The sequence below is a fragment of the Lutra lutra genome, chromosome 10 (assembly GCF_902655055.1).
Source record: "Lutra lutra chromosome 10, mLutLut1.2, whole genome shotgun sequence".
In the NCBI taxonomy this organism is placed as follows: domain Eukaryota; kingdom Metazoa; phylum Chordata; class Mammalia; order Carnivora; family Mustelidae; genus Lutra; species Lutra lutra.
The window spans coordinates 25,100,964-25,117,496 of NC_062287.1; the positions used below are offsets into that span (position 1 = coordinate 25,100,964).

Consider the following 16,533-nt stretch of genomic DNA (forward strand, 5'->3'; position numbering starts at 1 on the left):
TAATCTGGACACTCTCAAGAGAGACAAGGAAGCTCTGACCCTGCAGGAAAGCTCCACCATCCAACCCCTGCTCCCACACAAAAGAGGCCTATGCTGTTAACAACCAGGGCTTTAATTACTTCTGACAGTTTCCAGTATTGTTCGGAGCTCTGCCTAGAGCTTGGTGACACAGCCAGGATGAAAAAACTGGTAAATCCCAGCTGACCTCTCTAAGACCGAGCTGCAGGGTGCGCACACCACTCTTCTTGCTGTCTCTACTCTGGAGCAGAAGTCAGCAAAGTTTTACCTAAAGGGCCTACGGATGTAAGTATTTTAGGCCTAAGAGCCACATAGACTCTATGGCAATGACTCAGGTCTGCCTCTCACTGAAAGCAGCCTTGAGTAATACAGAGACAAATGGCCACAGGCTGTGTTCCAATAAAACTTTATTTACAAAAACAGGTAGCCAGCCCCGAGGCTGTGGTTTGCAGACTCTTGCTCTGGAGCAAAGCAAACCTATCATCTCTGAACCGTAATAACGTCTGAGCTGTGACAGCAGCGTTTCTGCTGGCACTTGCTTACTCTGTCCACTGACTCTGGACTTTGGTTTGAACAGGCTTGACAAGGAGGACCAAGTCAGCAGGTGCAGGTAAGGACCACAATCAAGATCCTGATGCCTCATCTTTATGAGGTGGTGCCAAATTCATACCATTTCAGGGAACCCACATTCTCTCGCTCCCTAGGGTTCCTGACCACCTTAAAGCCTCCCCACTACTATGCAGTGATCACGTCAGCCACCAACTTACTAAGAATCCTGCTATTCTCTCATTATGGTCAAGAGTAAGTCCTCAGTTTGAGGGGTGGGGGGGAGAGGGCTAAAGCCCAAGTTTCTATTGGATAAACATGTACAACAGGTTCTTTAAAAAAATAAGTTACATAAAAATTTCTGGACACAAAACTCCTATCTAGACCACTAGTCACAGAGAAGAGCAGAAGCTAGAAAATCCAATCCCCACAGAGAACATGGCTTCCTGCTGGTCTGCACACTCTGTGGCTATGAACCTGCCCCTGGTGTCTGGCTCTTAGGAAGAGAACTGGGGCTCGTGTGGCACAACAATGACCTCACGCAACCCTGACAGAGGAGCTTCTCCCGATCACAACCACACAGCCCTGGGAAGTCTGGCGGGGACTTTTCCGGTGTGCTCCACCGTGGAGTATGGTGGCAGATTCCAGGCCACGGATGCCGTCATGCCACTGCCGGGCTTCCCCAACCAGGCAAGCTGAGAAGAACGCCACCGCCTCCCTGCTCCCCTCGTCTCGGCCAGGAGGGCAGACCGGGCGGGCGTGCATGAGTGCGTGCACGGACGCCATCTCTCTCTCCCTGAATCACTGCTGTTCAGGTGCCTGTTTAGGAGATGGAGCTGTGGTCACGACGACAGTGGAGACTGCTTTGGAGGAACCAGAAGCTGTTCCCTGTTGAAGATGGGATGCGGGGACAGTCTGGATGCGCACCTGTGTACAAAGACAGAAGGTCTGGTTAGGAGGTCACGGATGAGCCCCTCAGCTGCAAAGAAACAGTGACAGGGAGAGAAGCCTGGTATGGCCAACAGCTCGCCTTGGCCCTTACCTGTGTGGCCTGACCTTGTTGCTGAAGCTGCTGCAACTGCTGGGCAGTGAGGAAACTCACAGGCTTATTGCCAGCAATGAGCTTAGTACCCGCTGGCATGGTGGTGAGGATGATATTGCGGCCCAACCCACTGAGGCTGTGGAGGGAAAGCAGGGGTGAGGCATCATGATAGCCAAGGTCTCACCTCTGGCCCAGAAGCAGGCCACATGCTTAAGGATAACAGGGATATCTGCAGTCATGTGAAAATTCCTGCATTCTGGACTGAAATGGAAATCAGCTGGTGAGACCACCTTTCTCCTAGCTTCTAGGCTTCCCATAAAGCCCCAAGGCCCTCAGCGCTCTGAATACAACAGCTCTGACACTGTACCCAGATCAGCAGAAATAATGGACAGGACTCCAGGAAAATGTGCATTCCAGAAAAGAAACTCTTCCCCAAGACAGCAGTCTTGAGACTATCTGATTTCATCATGCCCCTTATCCCTGTTTAGGTCAGGACCACACAAAGACCCCAGGTAAGTCCTCCTCCTCTGAACTACCGTAACACAGGGCTCAGTGTCAAAATGATGCCTTCCCTAACACCCACACTGCGAACTGCCATCTGAGCCACAGTACCAGCCCAACCCATCCCAGCACTTCCCATCCCCCTCCTTTTTTCTCCATAGTACATCTCACCATGCTACATGGTATTTTACTCCCATTATTTCATTCCTCCCTCTACAATGTAAGCTTGAAAACAGCATGGCCTTTTGTCTGTTTTAATCATGGCTCTGTGTCCCCAGCATGTTTTTAAACAATACGAGGTACTCAATAAATATGTTAATGAGCACAACAAAGGAGAAATATCCAAAAGCCCCAGAAACACTAGCTGCCCTTCCCCTGTGTGGCAGGGAGCCATGTGGAAGCCCTGCCCTTCACGCCAGCACTTACTTGGCTCCAAGGTTGCCTTTGATGATGGGGGCCGTGACCACACTTTTGCCCTTCATAGGCTGGCTAATAACAGACAGTGGAACCGTGATCCTCGTGGGCAGCTTCCCCTAAAGAAAAAAAGAAATCAGGCTCACGGCATAGGAGGGAAGAAAAACCACCAAGTGTCACCTACTGGGCCACCAACTAGGAGCAAGCACCCCGATGCTCTCATTTCCTATACTCTGCAGGGGCCCAGCATTTCTGAGGGGTGGGCCCAAGCTGCTCTCCTAAAATTGCCGACAGGCTGTCGTAGTGTTCATATATTCTATTTAGGTCTCTTCTGCCGTTAACCATCCTCCTTCATGCACCCTAAAGCAGCAACAAACACAGATAACCACTGCCATCAGCATAAACACGTGTACTAAACTGCAAAGGGAAGCGTCGTGTTCACTTAAGCATAGTAGGAGTCTGAGCTCCGTAGAGGGTAGGCTCTCAATCATCCGTGTACCTCCCGATACCTGGCACACAACTACTATGGGCAGGAAGTGTGACGAAGGACAGAGGCACGCAGCAGTTACCGAAGTGCACAGTCCTGCTTCCCTGGAACGCAGGCTCACTGGCGCGGTGCACACAGCTCGGCATGCTAGATTGGGAACAGGTCACATTTTCCAGGTGCTTTCCCTCTCTCCCAGAGATAAGAGAGCTTAGTTAAGGGACATTAATAATAAACTCAACCAAGTGAAAAGTCTAACCCCAAAGCCAATAAAGGCCGAAAAGGAACAAAGTAGAAGGTGAACAGGCCTAGAGTGTTTGCGTTTCAGGATGGCGAAGATTAGCTCACTTTATCACCGATGTTCAGGCTACCTGCTTAGCCCTTGGCTGGTAATAAAATTTAAACAGTAAAATCTGTGTAAATTTGATTTTTAAAAATGATTCAAGGGGTGCCTGGGTGGCTCAGTGGGTTAGAGCCTCTGTCTTTGGCTCAAGTCACGATCCCAGAGTACTGGGATAGAGCCCCGCATCAGGCTCTCTGCTCAGTGGGGAACCTGCTTCCCCCACCCTGCCCCTGCTTCCCTTGCTGCCTACTTGTGATCTCTGTCTGTCAAATAAATAAGTAAAATCCCCCCCCACAAAAAAAAAAAAAGATTCAAGGGATGCCTGCGTGGCTCAGTCATGCTCAGATCATGATCCCAGGGTGCTGGGATCATGTCCTGCATCAGGCTCCCTGCTCGGTAGGGAGCCTGCTTCTCCCTCTGCCTGCTCTGCCTGCTGCTCCCCGTGCTTGTGCTGTCTGATAAATAAATAAAATCTTAAAAAAAAAAAAGAGATTCAAGAGGGGTGGTCATTAGGATACTCAGAAAAGACATCAACATTTCCCAAGGGCAAGCTATTTCTCAAGAAGCCAGGCACTCAGGTACAAAACTGTGTCACAGGCCCCCATACCAATCTCCAGCTGATTCACAAGTTGTAGCCCATCAGAAAGCTCAACGTTGTCAACAGACGAGAATAACTTGAGATGGTACCTCCAGGTGGATTTACTTATGGTTTCATTTTCTTAAGAATGCCTCAGCTGGGGCACCTGGGTGGCTCAGTGGGTTAAAGCCTCTGCCTTCGGCTCAGGCCATGATCCCGGGGTCCTGGGATCGAGCCCCGCATTGGGCTCTCTGCACAGCGGAGAGCTGCTTGCCCCCCTCTCTCTCTGACTGCCTCTCTGCCTACTTGTGATTTCGGTCTGTCAAATAAATAAATAAATAAAAATCTTAAAAAAAAAAAAGAATGCCTCAGCTGCTTTCAACCTTTCAGACCACCATAACACCAGCTGGAATCGTCCCTTTGTGAACTAGCCTAACTCGCTGACTAGACCGGGAAAAAAATCACTGCTTTATGCTTCGTGCCTCTCACAGGCTCTTGGGCTGTGACGGAGTAGATGCCACAGGCTTACTACGTTTCTGTGTTAGGAGAAGGATTCAAAGAAACAGAAGCGGATCAAGTACACACTGTCTTCTTGCTTCCTTAATTTAACTTTTGTGATATGAGAACCTAAATAAATATTTTCTTTTAAGCCACACTATAATTCAGGGTTTTTTGGCCGGTTGGTTTTACTAATGTCCTCCTTCCTCCACCACTCTGGCTTTTATCCAAATTCCTGAGGATTTACTATATATGTTGCTTAGAAAAGTAAAACTGTGTTTAATACTGTGCATATGCACCCCACTCTACAGAAGAATGCTCCCTATCCACAGACTAAAGAATAAAAACACGCACCCAGAAACACACCTATGTTGACATGGGAATTGGCTTTATGGTAAGTGTAGTATTTCAAGTTAGTGAGTAAGGAATAAACTGGTCAGTGATGTTGGAATAAAGTAAGAAATATAAAATGACCTCTCTACGACATGCCATTCACAGAACATATTTCAAATGCATTATCAACTACACTTTTTCTAAAACCCTGAAAATATTTTATTAAAATGAAGGCTAATATCTTTATTCCCTGGAGTAAGAAAACCACAAGACGCAAAACCCAGGAACCATGAAAAAAATGTTGATCTAAACCGATAAAATACCTGTAGAGCAAAGGCTCTGTGTGCAAGGTTAAAAAATGACAGGCTGGAACCAAGTCTTTTCTACACACATCAAGAATAACATCCAGAAGAAATAAAGAGCCACCTCAAACAACGGGAAAAAGCCAAACACCCCAGAAGAAAACTGGCAAAGATTTATTTACCCCTGGACAGCACATGGCAAAATGGATGCCCAGCTCCTCTAAAGACCAGAGAAATGAAACAGAAGAACTCTCTTCACCAGTGAGATAAAGTTAAAACAAATCCCAGGATACCCAGCATCGGTTAGGAGAGCTGCCAAGGGGAGTGTTAAGGTGGTATGAGCTTTTTGGTTGCATGACTGGCGTTAACAAAGCTTTCCGTGTGTATCCCTGCCCCCTTCTAGCATCCTCCACTCCGCAGATGCTTTTCTGCATTCACCGCAGCACTGGTCTTCAACAGAACAGAGGTTCAAGCACACCCCTTCTTAGAAAAGTACAATACGAATATGCACTGATACAGGATTACCATGTATCAGTAAAAAGAATGCTATCAATATCCACAGGGGATCTAGAATAATCCCCAAGATATATTTTTAAATAAGTAAGGCAAAGCACAGAATGGTATACAGATTTAAGGTCTCTCACAGGGATTTCTTTTCAAACTATGTGTACATACTGCATGAAAATGCTCAGGAAAAGGACTCGAAGGATAAATGCCAAAATACCAGTAGTAATGAGCCCTCATGAAGAGTGAAGTAGAGGGTGATTGAAAAAATTTTATCTTTTACTCTAAGTACTTTTGTACTGTTTTAATCCTTTATAAGAGCGAACACATATACGACTTCATAAATTTGTTTAGAAAAAAGGCTAGTAGGCGAGCTAGTGGGCTTAAAAAAGCCTATTAGGAAGTAAGCCTGTTTGGGTCAAACGAAGCAATACAGAGCGGGTGTACTCTCCATTCCTAAAAAGAGAAGCTCCCTAAGCAGAAGGGCTATTCTTCCCCGTGTTACTCACAGCCTGGGACGTGGAAACCACCGTGGTGCTGACAGGGACCTGCCGCACTGCAGAGGCTCCCGTCCCGATGCTGATGGGCGTACTGGCAGCCCCAGAAGCCACGGCCACAGTCTTGGACACAGCAGCATTCATACTGGGCAAGGACACCGCTGAAGTATGGACAGTTCCAGACCCACTGGCCACTGAGGACCCTTGCTTGGCATGGGTCGCAACTGTGATGGTCTGGCCTGCTTTGGGGGGCATCACTCCCAGGCCCTGCACAATGCGGATCGTGGCAGCCGGTTTTGCTTCTGAAGAAGCCACCGTGTTTTTCACCTTCTGGTCTGCCACACTCACACCAAGTGCTGGCATCAAGCGGAAAGCTGAACTTGAGGCTTCTGTTGGCTTGAGGTCAGGAGTCACTTTAACCACGGTGGTACCTGTTGGAGTGGACGAAGGGGCACTGGCTGAACTGGCCTTGGAAGGGCTCTCCGTGGCATGGACCGGATTGGAAGTGACGTGTAAGGTAGCAGAAATGCCTTTGCCCGCAGTGCCGCTTCCTGTCCCAAAGAGGTCCTGGGTCAATTTGACTGTCGTGACCTGGGACTTGGCCAATGTGGCCATCATGTCCGGAGTGATTCGCAGAACCGTCTGGCCTTTGGCATCTGTGGTGATGGAAGAGGGCGGCAGACGCAGGACATCCTTACCCTGGATACGGAAGTTAGTGGCTGTGAGTGGAATGCTGTTGCCCGTCTGGGGCTTCACACCGAGCTGCCCAGTGATGGCCACCTGGATAGGGAAGAAAGAGCACTGACAAGGGATCCACGGTGCTAAGAAGCTTGTGTAGAGTAATGAGACAAACCTCCATTTCCTGGGGATGTGTGCTTCAGATATTTTTCTAACTTTTTGTTTTGAAAACTGGTGACCGATTACAAAAGTGGAGAGCGGTGTATAACAAATCCATGCACCCAGCTTCAAAGTGATCACTTTGGCAATTTTGTTTTATCTGCCCCACTTTTCCTTTTTTGAGGGGGGTGGACAGAGGAGCTGGAATATTTTAAAGTAAGCCACTATATCATTTTATTGATCAATACAAAAAAAAAGGACTTTTTTTTTTTAAAGTAAAAAAAAATCACCTACACATTAGACCAGATGGGTTTAACAGACATATATGGAACATTCCATCCCAAAAGAGCAGAATACACGTTCTTAAGTGCACACAGAACGTTTTCCAAGACAGATCACATATTAGGCCACAGCCCCCACCCCAACACACCCAACTACTAAAACCTAATAATCATCTATAAATAGTATCTAATAATATATATTTGCATTTCCCCAACTGTTTCAAAAATGTCTTTTATTTATAGTTATGATGACCTTTAATTTCGAGAGCAGACAATGGCACCAGTGGTCCACAGCATGGGCTTTGGAGCCAGACTTCCTGGATTCCTACACCAACTCCTATCTAAGGTCACTGTCCCATGTGTAACACATGAACTCTTCTAGCCTCAAGGATCTTCTCTACGTTGCATTTCCCCCTCTACTGGATGACTGCCATCAGTATGCAAAGAAGCGCTAACATTTCTCAACCTAAAAAGCAACAGACCTTCATTTATTCCACATGCCACCCCGCCGCCCAGCCCCACTTCTCTGCTCTCTTCAAAAACAGAATTGCTGAAAAGCAGCCAATATTCCTTGTCTCTACTTCCTCACCTTACATTCTCTCTTGAACCCATTCCCAAACAGCCACCAATCCACTGGTGGCCAGTCAAGCAAGCAGAGAGTGATCCGCCCGCAGCCTCACGCCTCTCACACTTTCACAGCCAATACAGGTGCTGACTTCATAAACACACTGTTCTCTAGGTCTGAATTCCAGTATCTGCACCTCAGTGTTTGCAAGCTCGGGAGATGATACCTAATCATCTACCTAATGAGAGATCTACCTAATCACTCAAGCCTGAAGCTGTGGAACACACTCAAATCCCTTCTTTCAACAGACCCCCCTAATCTGCCCACCGGAGAATCACACAAGCTTGACCGCCAACCATATATCCAGAATCCCACCCAGCACCTCTCCGACCTCCAACGATGATGCACACAAGCCAGCACCATCTTCCTGGACTGCCTTGACTACCTCCCAGTCTCCCTGCTTCCATTCCTGTCTCCTGAAGCCCACCCTACGCAGCAGCCAGAGAGCTTTTTAAACATAAACCAATCAACTTATTCTGGCCCAACGATCTTTCAGTGCCTCCCCACATTAAAATTAAAATCAAAGTGTGATGTGATTTAACCACAGCCAACTTCCCAAGCAACCCCCTTCGAACACTTTCACACCTGCTTGCTAATTTTCACACACAATGGCTTTTCCGTTGCTCCTCAAGCGTATGACGTGAAAACAACGGATTCCCTGCACTTTCATTTACTTCATCGGATGCCTAGAAGCTGCCGCAGATAATCCAAATATGGCACACTCTCTAACCTCATTTCGTCCCTCTTCCAAATGCCATCCCCTCAGGTCTGCACAGATGGCCTTAGCTAAAATGGCACACTGTCACTCTCTACCCCTCCCCGTTTACTGCTCTCCTTAGCTACTACACCTGTCCCGGAAGCAGCTCTGTCCCCCAGCTCTATGAGAAGATAAGCTCCAAAAAGGCAGGGATTCGGTCTCTGGAATACACCACTACATCCCCAATACTCTGGACGGTGCCTGGCACAAAAAAAGCATTCAATAAATATTTGTTCAATGAAAACAATGACATTATTTTACCATTAGATGACTCCATTTCTTCATGTATAAAAGAAGGATAATAAAAGCATCTATCCCATGGCATTATGAGGATTAAATTACACAGTACTTATAAAAGCACAGTGCAGACACATGAAAAGCACATCACTGCTACTGTGCCTAATAATTTTTTTGTGGGTTTTTTTGTGATTTTTTAAAAAAATATTTTATTTTTAAATAATCTCTGCACCCATAACTCACAACCCTGAGATCAAGAGTCACATGCTCCACTGACTGAGTCAGCCAAGTGCCCCACTATTTACCAATTCTTCAAAAATTCAATGATCATCCTTGCATATTCACAAGCAGGAAAGTACAAATGTATCCTACTGTTATCAGAGATAAGCAAAAACACCAACAAAGTATATGTTATACCACAAGATTGTCATTAAATAAATTCATGGAACATCTACTCTGAATCCAGAAACTACTAACTGCTAATTTATACGGAAAAGAAATAGAAGAAATCTTTGGCATCTAAAAGACTGCACCAGGGAACTTACCCTTGAAATACCCGTGAGCTAAAGATCAAAGATTACAAATCATTAAAATCTCCAACAGTCCTGATTTAGGACAAAGGCGTCGAATCCACCCAGAGATTTCCACCAACCTGCTTGATGATGTTCTGTCCTGTGACATTCTGAATGACAGCAGCCGTGGAAGCACTTGGAGCGGAGCTTCCGGGAGAACTCGTGGCTGGCTTGCTTGCGGGGTTGGCTGTGGCAGGGAGACTGGTCATCGTGAGCCCCGTCTGCCCAGGGCCAGGACGCTGCACAGTGGCTGCCGCAGTCTGGGCTTTGACTGGAACAGTGGCCATAACTGTCTAGTTCAAGTGTGAGACCAAGAGCTTGATTAGACACCGAAATGCAGCCCAGCCCACCAACCTGCCTCCAGCATGCCCCCAGCCAGAAGTGACCCTCTAAGAGCACATGTACTCTACCACTGCTTAAGGCTCGCTACAGTCATAAGCAGACACTGTAAAGTTCTTGTATCTGTGTGGAGCGTCTTAATTTTCAGAAAGCTTTCATGCTGAACCTCCCATTTTATTTCTACACAATGAGAACAAATATTATACCCCTTTTAGGGTAAAGGAAACTGAGGCAGGAGGTAAGACTCTTCTCTAAAATTACCCAACTAGTTAGTGGCATGACTAAGATGAAAGGCACAATGGAAGGAACTTGAGATTTAGAAACACATCCCACCTCCACAAGTGTCCTGACATTACAATCCTGAGTAAATCACTAAACTTCTCGGAAGTTCTGATTCCCACCATGTAAAACACAACTTAAAATTAGTCATGCTTACTCAGCTGTGAACATTAAATGAGCTGCTGTGTCAGGCTCCTTGGTTCCTCTCCAGCCTACCCACTGGACTCATGAGACCATGGTGGGGTCCAGGCTTGCTGTCCCTGTTTACCTGGGGCACGACTTTGGTCTGTGGAGCGCCGGCTGGAGCGCGAATCTGTGGTCCCGCCGGCATCTGGGGCAGTGTCTGTGTCTGCCCTGTGGACTGCTGAGGCACAGTGGGAAGGCCCGGCTGGGCTACCACCCGTACCTGGGGCAGTCCAGCCGAGCCAGAGTGGCTCACGACACGGGCAGGGGCCTGAGAACTTGGTGGAGTCTGGCTGGAAGCCGGGGAAAGCATTGTTCCTAGCTGTGGCATTGTCGGTGAAGACACCAGAAGAACACTGCAAGGAGATGGGGAAATGAGGGGGGTGGAGGGGAACGTGACAAAAACCAAACAATTGAAGCCACGCATCCGAAAGGCCTTTAGAGGGAGAAAGCTGGAGGAAAAAATGGAGGACCTTACCCTGAGCTAGATTTAGCTGGTTCTGAGACAGTAGTAGGGCCACTTTTGTTCACTGCTGACACAGGTGGAGGGGAGATCGGAGTGGCAGGCAGAGCTGGAGTGGTGGGGGTCACAGGTGTGACCGGGGTGGGTGGCATGCTGGAGTCACTGAGGCTCATCTGGCTCTGCTCGGAGGGACCACTGCTGAGGACCTTCAGTGAACTCTCCTTGCTACCGGATTTCTACAGGCAGAAGAGAAATGCAGGTGCAGTTTAACCAAAGTCACCCAAGGATGGCACGGTGCTGTGGTTCAAGGCAGCTGACCTCAGAGGTCACTTACCACCTTGGACGGGGGCTTGGGTTTTTGCTGAAGGGCTTTCCGCGCCTTAGCTGCAGCAGCTTGTGCCTGGTGAATCCGCTCTGCGAACAAGAGTGGTAAGCCTCAGCACAATACACAGGGCAGCTTCATTAAGAGCCAAGCCCTGGCTGGTGGCCTCCCCAGCGGGCTAGGTCCTGCCTGAATGTCACTGGGAAGTGTCATGGCCCTGGGGCAGGAAGCCGAAGCACTCCTAGTCTGCTCGGGGCCTCAACGCACCGAACTCCTCCTCACTCCGGTCTCGATGCAGGTAGATCCACAGCTTTCGCCCAATATCGTATTTCACACACGGGTCTTTCTCATAATGCAGCCGATCCAGCGCTCCGCTCACCACTGTGTTCACCTGAGAACCAGAGCAAAGGGGAAAGGGACCCATCAGACTCAGACACCAGAGGCAAATCGCCAGGTGTTAAGCTGCAGGTGACAAACAGACCCTCTCCGGCCTGCTGGCCATACTGCCGATGGCTCACTGCAACACCTAGGAACACTCCAAGATTCCGGAGAGACTGAGCTGCTCCCCGAAGGAGCGGAGAACCAAGAAGCCACAGAAGCTGAAGGAAAGTGCGAGTGAAATCTGTGTTCCACAGGGTCTTAGGTCATCACTGTTCCCCTTTCTCAGGACCTCTTCCTTTCCTTTTCTTCATTCAATTAAAAAAAAAAACTATGACATTTTATGTTTCCTTGTAAGTTTTCTTAAATCCGTTCTGAAACAAAACAAACACGATCTCTTTTCCATCCTACCTGGGTGCTGGTGACATCTGGGGCGAGAAACTGGGAGTCCTTGAGCAGCTCACAGATCTCTGCCCGGGTACCTTCCCCATTAGGCAGCCGGGCCGCAGCATCTCGAACTGATGGCATCAGAAAATGGAAAGTCCAAGAGTCAAGCATGGCTGCCACTGAAGAGCACTGTCCTCTAACCTGCTCTCATGGGGAGCAGCTCACTGAGGAGGAGTGCCTCAGCCTTAGTCAGACTCGGCATTATCACCTATTATGACAGTAATAAGGGGGCAGTGTCCTATACCCTTCATATGTTCAGGCAAGACTAAAGTCCGTAAATTCAGGTGGGAAAAAATTTTCCACATCTGACTGAAATATAGCATTTCCTTCAATTATGAGCAAAGGTAACAAATCTTATGTTGGCAGTGATAGGATCAGAAATCAGGTATTTTCATTATCACATCACAGCATCATTTCCACTCAACACTATTTGGAAATTATAGGAGATAAAAGACCTGCTGCTGAGGGTTGTCATTTAATATCGTAATAAAAACATACGTATTTCTGCATCATAAATTTAACATTTTGATAAATATTTTAACAGGACCATTTTCTTTAGTAACTCTCTGCATTTCATTTTATGCATTTAAATACCAAATCCTGAGGTGGAGTCCGTAGGATTTACCAGACCACCAAAAAGCTTCACGGCATAAAAAAAGTTAAAAACCTCATCTTTAAAATGCTCAGTCTAGAGAAAGCAAATTCCCAAACTTAACTATTTAGCTGGCCTGTAAAAAATTTCTACATGGAAAATAAATGTGAGCCTAGACTTCAGGGGAGAATCACGGATTCCCACATCAATCTCTGCGGACAGAATTCCCCCTTTGCGTCCCAAACTCCAAGGCCTCCTAAAACTGATCTGACCCTCAAAGCCCTTCTCGGAGTTGGCAGGGGAGACAGCTGATTACAGAAAGAAGGGATCCCTGACAAGAGACAAATGGCACATACCAAGAGACAGGATGGTGACATAGGCAGGCCGGTCAGAGCGTAGCAGGGAGTGCTCCCGAGCCTTGTTGAGTGAGGTCTCCTTGTCAAAAACACCCTTCACAGGCCCCACTACAGACTCGAAGCCATGCATGCGAAAGGTGAACGCCTTATGAGGTTGACTGTATCTGTAGCGTTCCTACCAAGAGAAAAGAGACAGGGCTCCTAAGTCACAATTAGTGGGGTTCTAACATTTTCATACAATAAGGGGTTGACCTGGAGAGACTAAAAAAGGAAACAGGTCATTGCACTAGGAATACTGAGCCAAACGTAGTGGGAAAAGGATGATTTCCAAAGAGCTCACTAGCAAAGGGACAGAGAGAGAAATATAGAGGTATTCTGCTGTCTGGAACAAAAGCCCATCAAAACATTTGTTTTGAAAACAAAATCATTTGTTTTCTTCACACCAATTCCACCCCAGCAAACAATCTCAACCAGGAGAAGATCTAAGGTTAAGGGTGTGAGTTTCCTCTAAGAATATGGACTCAAGGAGAGCCAGGCTCAGAGCTTTCTCTGCATGGTCCCATAGATGAAAGGATTTCCAGTGGGTACTAGCAATCCCTTACCTGCTCCTGAAAAACTCGTTTCTCCTCCCCTGTGCTGGGCCGCACCACATAGTCAGTTCTTCTGGAACATAAAGAATTCTGTATCCATCACCCCTTCTCCAGTACCCAGAACCAGTCCTTTGCACCATGAAAAAAATTTCCCTTCATTAGTATTCTGTTCCTGCAAAGGCCAAAAAGTCCACTTTCCAGACCCTACCAAGTAACTCCTGTATTTCCAAAAATTACCTGAGTCTTAGAAATCCAGAAAGTTATTAGGTAGGTGAGAAAGAGGCTGATATTTTTACCTGTTTTCAGTACTGTTGTTGCAGTAAACCCCATCTAATGGCAACAAAAAAATTCAGCCTTAGAGGAACAAAGGACTTCAAATTTGTAACATGACAAGAACAGTTTTTCTGCTCCCAAGAGAAACTGAGTTCTACACCACTGTTATGTAAGACAACGGTTCTGCCATATTCAGGCTGGCCCTCTGTGCTGGTGCTCAGGGACCTAAAGAACCACAGCACAGCATCAAAGCAATAAAATACTTAGAAATAAATTTAACCAAAGAGGAGAAAGATCTGTACACTGAAAAGGACAAGAATCTGATTAAAGAAACTGAAAACACACACACACACACACACACACACACACACACACACAAATAAACAAAAAGATTGCCTATGTTCATGGACCAGAAAAATATTGTTAAAATGTCTGTATTACGGGGGCATCTGGGTGGCACAATCGGTTGAGAATATCACTCGGTTTTGGCTCATATCATGATCTCAGGATCATGATAAGAGCTCTGATTTGGGCTCTGCGCTCAGCAGGGAATCTGCTTGGGACTTTCTCTCCCTTTCCCCCTCCCCACTGCTCTTCTCTAAATCAATCTTTAAATTAAAAAAATAAATAAAAAGTCCAATTACGTCAAATCACCTATAGATTCAATGTAATCTCTATTAAAAGCCCAATACCATTTTTCACAGAAATAGAAAAAAAAATCCTAAAATTTATATGGAACCACAAACAACCCCAAATAGCCACCACAATCCTGGGAAGCATCACATTTGCTGATTTCAAACTTTATTACAAAGTTATAATAGCCAAAATAGTACAGTACAGCACTGGCATAAAAACAGACACATAAGCCAATGGAACAGAATCAAAAGACCAGAAACAAACCATTGTGTATAGAGTCAAACCACTGGCTCCATATTTGACAATGGAGCCAAGAATACTCAGTAAGGAAAGGACAGTCTCTTCAATAAATGGTGTTGGGAAAACTGGAAAGCCACATGGAAAAGACTGAATTTGGAACCCTATCCTATACCACTCACAAAAATTAACTCAAAATGGATTAAAGACTTAAACATAACACCTAACACTGTAAAACTCCCAGAAGAAAACATATGAAAGAGGCTTCCTAGACACTGGTCTAAGCAACAATTTTTTAGACATGATACAAAAATACAAGCAATAAAAGTAAAAATATACAAGTAAGACTATTTCAATCAAAATCTTGTGCACTGCAAAGGAAAAAACAAAATGAAAAAGCAACCTACCAAATGGGAGGAAATATTTGCAAATCATAACCACAATGAGATACCACTTCACATGTGTTAGAACAGCTATTACCAAAAAGATAAGAAGTAAGCATTAGGAAGGATGCAGGGAACAGAGAACCATTGTGCACTGCTGGCAGGAATGTAAATTGCTTTAGCCACTACACAGAAAGCATAAGGACATTCCTCAAAAAGTTGGGTTAAAAAAAAAATTAGAACTATCACATAGTTCAGCAATCCCACTTCCGGGTGTACTTCTGAAGGAAATGAAATCACGATCTTGAAAAGGTATGTGCACCTTTATGTTCATCACAACATTATTTACAATAGCTACACACAGAAACAACCCAACTGCCTATCAATGGATGAATAGGCACAGAAAATGTGGTATATAATACTCCATAAGACAGAATATTATGCAGCCATAAAAAAGAAGGAACTCCTGCTATTTGCAACAATATGGATGGCCCTTCAAGGCATTAAGCTAAGTGAAATAAGTCAGAGACGACAAATAATGTTATGATCTCACATATGTGGAATCTAAAAAAAGCCGAACTCACAGAAACAGGAGAATGGCAGTTATCAAGGGGTGATGGATGGGTGAAATGGGGAATGGGGAGAGGTTGGTCAAAGGGTATAAACTTCCAGTTAGAACACAAGTCTGTTCTGGGGATCTGACATACAGCAAAATGACTACAGTTATCAATACTCTTTCATACACTTAAAAGTTGCTAATAGAGACCTTAAATGTTCTCACCACAAAAATGAACTGATGATTATGTGACATAATGAATATAACTAGTATTATGGTAATCGATACATAATATATACATGTATCTATTCAACATGTTGTATACTTCAAACTTACACAATATTGTATGTCAACTGTATCTCAATAAGGCTTGGTGGGGTGGGGGTGGGGGGTGGACAAAAAGGACCACATCAGACTGGAAACTATCACGTGAAAACAATGTGATATAAAGAGCTCATGATTAGAAGCCAAGAGGCCTAAATTCTAGATAGGAGGTCCTGTCACTAACCTTGAGCAGGTCATTTAACCTCATGCCTCAATTTCTTCATAGGTAGAATAAGAAAGATCATATCCTTCTCAAATGGGAACTGAAGGAGAATCCAGGGAAAGGACTACGCCCTCCGACAAGGTGGATCACAAGCTCTTCAGAGCCTCTACTATGCATGCAATCCTCTCCCCAGTTCAGAATCCTTTGCTCGGAAAGCCATTCTTACTGATGGGAGCATGTTACCCTTCTCAGGTACGTTAAAGCAGGTCAGAATCAGGGGACACCTAGTTCACTACAACACTAACATACTAAGAAATGTCACCAAAACCATGGTAGGACCTTAAACTATAATTTCATGGACTACCACCCCCCATTAAAGTATTATACTCACACCCGAGGAACAGGTGTTGTGGCATCTGAGCTGTCTTCATTTTCTTGCTGGAGAAAGAAGAAACATTAACAGGTAAACACACTAAAGAATTTTGGCTAATTTAAGGACTCTAGAAAACCACAAGGAAAAGTCTGGTTATTTCTTAAAAACCATACCTTACAGAAAGCCTGGTCTTTGGTTTCTAGCCATAGCTGGAAGAGTGCAGCTAATTCCTTTTCATTATCTTGGGTCTGGCCTATCAAAAAAATAAAAA

At 45.7% G+C, this 16,533-nt stretch overlaps 1 protein-coding gene across 4 annotated transcripts in view; it reads right to left on the reverse strand.

Moving 5' to 3' along the window:
* Positions 1 to 408: 408 nt before the first annotated feature.
* NFRKB (nuclear factor related to kappaB binding protein) overlaps positions 409 to 16,533 on the reverse strand; it is a 36,112-nt gene continuing 19,987 nt past the window's right edge. For 3 of the 4 annotated variants that reach the window (XM_047690849.1, XM_047690846.1, XM_047690847.1), the window contains 14 exons: positions 16,436 to 16,515; positions 16,281 to 16,327; positions 13,330 to 13,390; positions 12,728 to 12,902; positions 11,744 to 11,850; positions 11,222 to 11,345; positions 10,967 to 11,046; positions 10,648 to 10,868; positions 10,255 to 10,525; positions 9,449 to 9,661; positions 6,072 to 6,839; positions 2,534 to 2,640; positions 1,607 to 1,742; positions 409 to 1,491 (listed from right to left, as the gene is read on the reverse strand). In XM_047690849.1, the coding sequence (XP_047546805.1) occupies positions 1,366 to 1,491; positions 1,607 to 1,742; positions 2,534 to 2,640; positions 6,072 to 6,839; positions 9,449 to 9,661; positions 10,255 to 10,525; positions 10,648 to 10,868; positions 10,967 to 11,046; positions 11,222 to 11,345; positions 11,744 to 11,850; positions 12,728 to 12,902; positions 13,330 to 13,390; positions 16,281 to 16,327; positions 16,436 to 16,515 (2,516 nt within the window). In that variant the 3' untranslated portion in view covers positions 409 to 1,365. The remainder of the gene's footprint in view (positions 1,492 to 1,606; positions 1,743 to 2,533; positions 2,641 to 6,071; positions 6,840 to 9,448; positions 9,662 to 10,254; positions 10,526 to 10,647; positions 10,869 to 10,966; positions 11,047 to 11,221; positions 11,346 to 11,743; positions 11,851 to 12,727; positions 12,903 to 13,329; positions 13,391 to 16,280; positions 16,328 to 16,435; positions 16,516 to 16,533) is intronic. The other variant, XM_047690848.1, reaches the window with a different exon arrangement.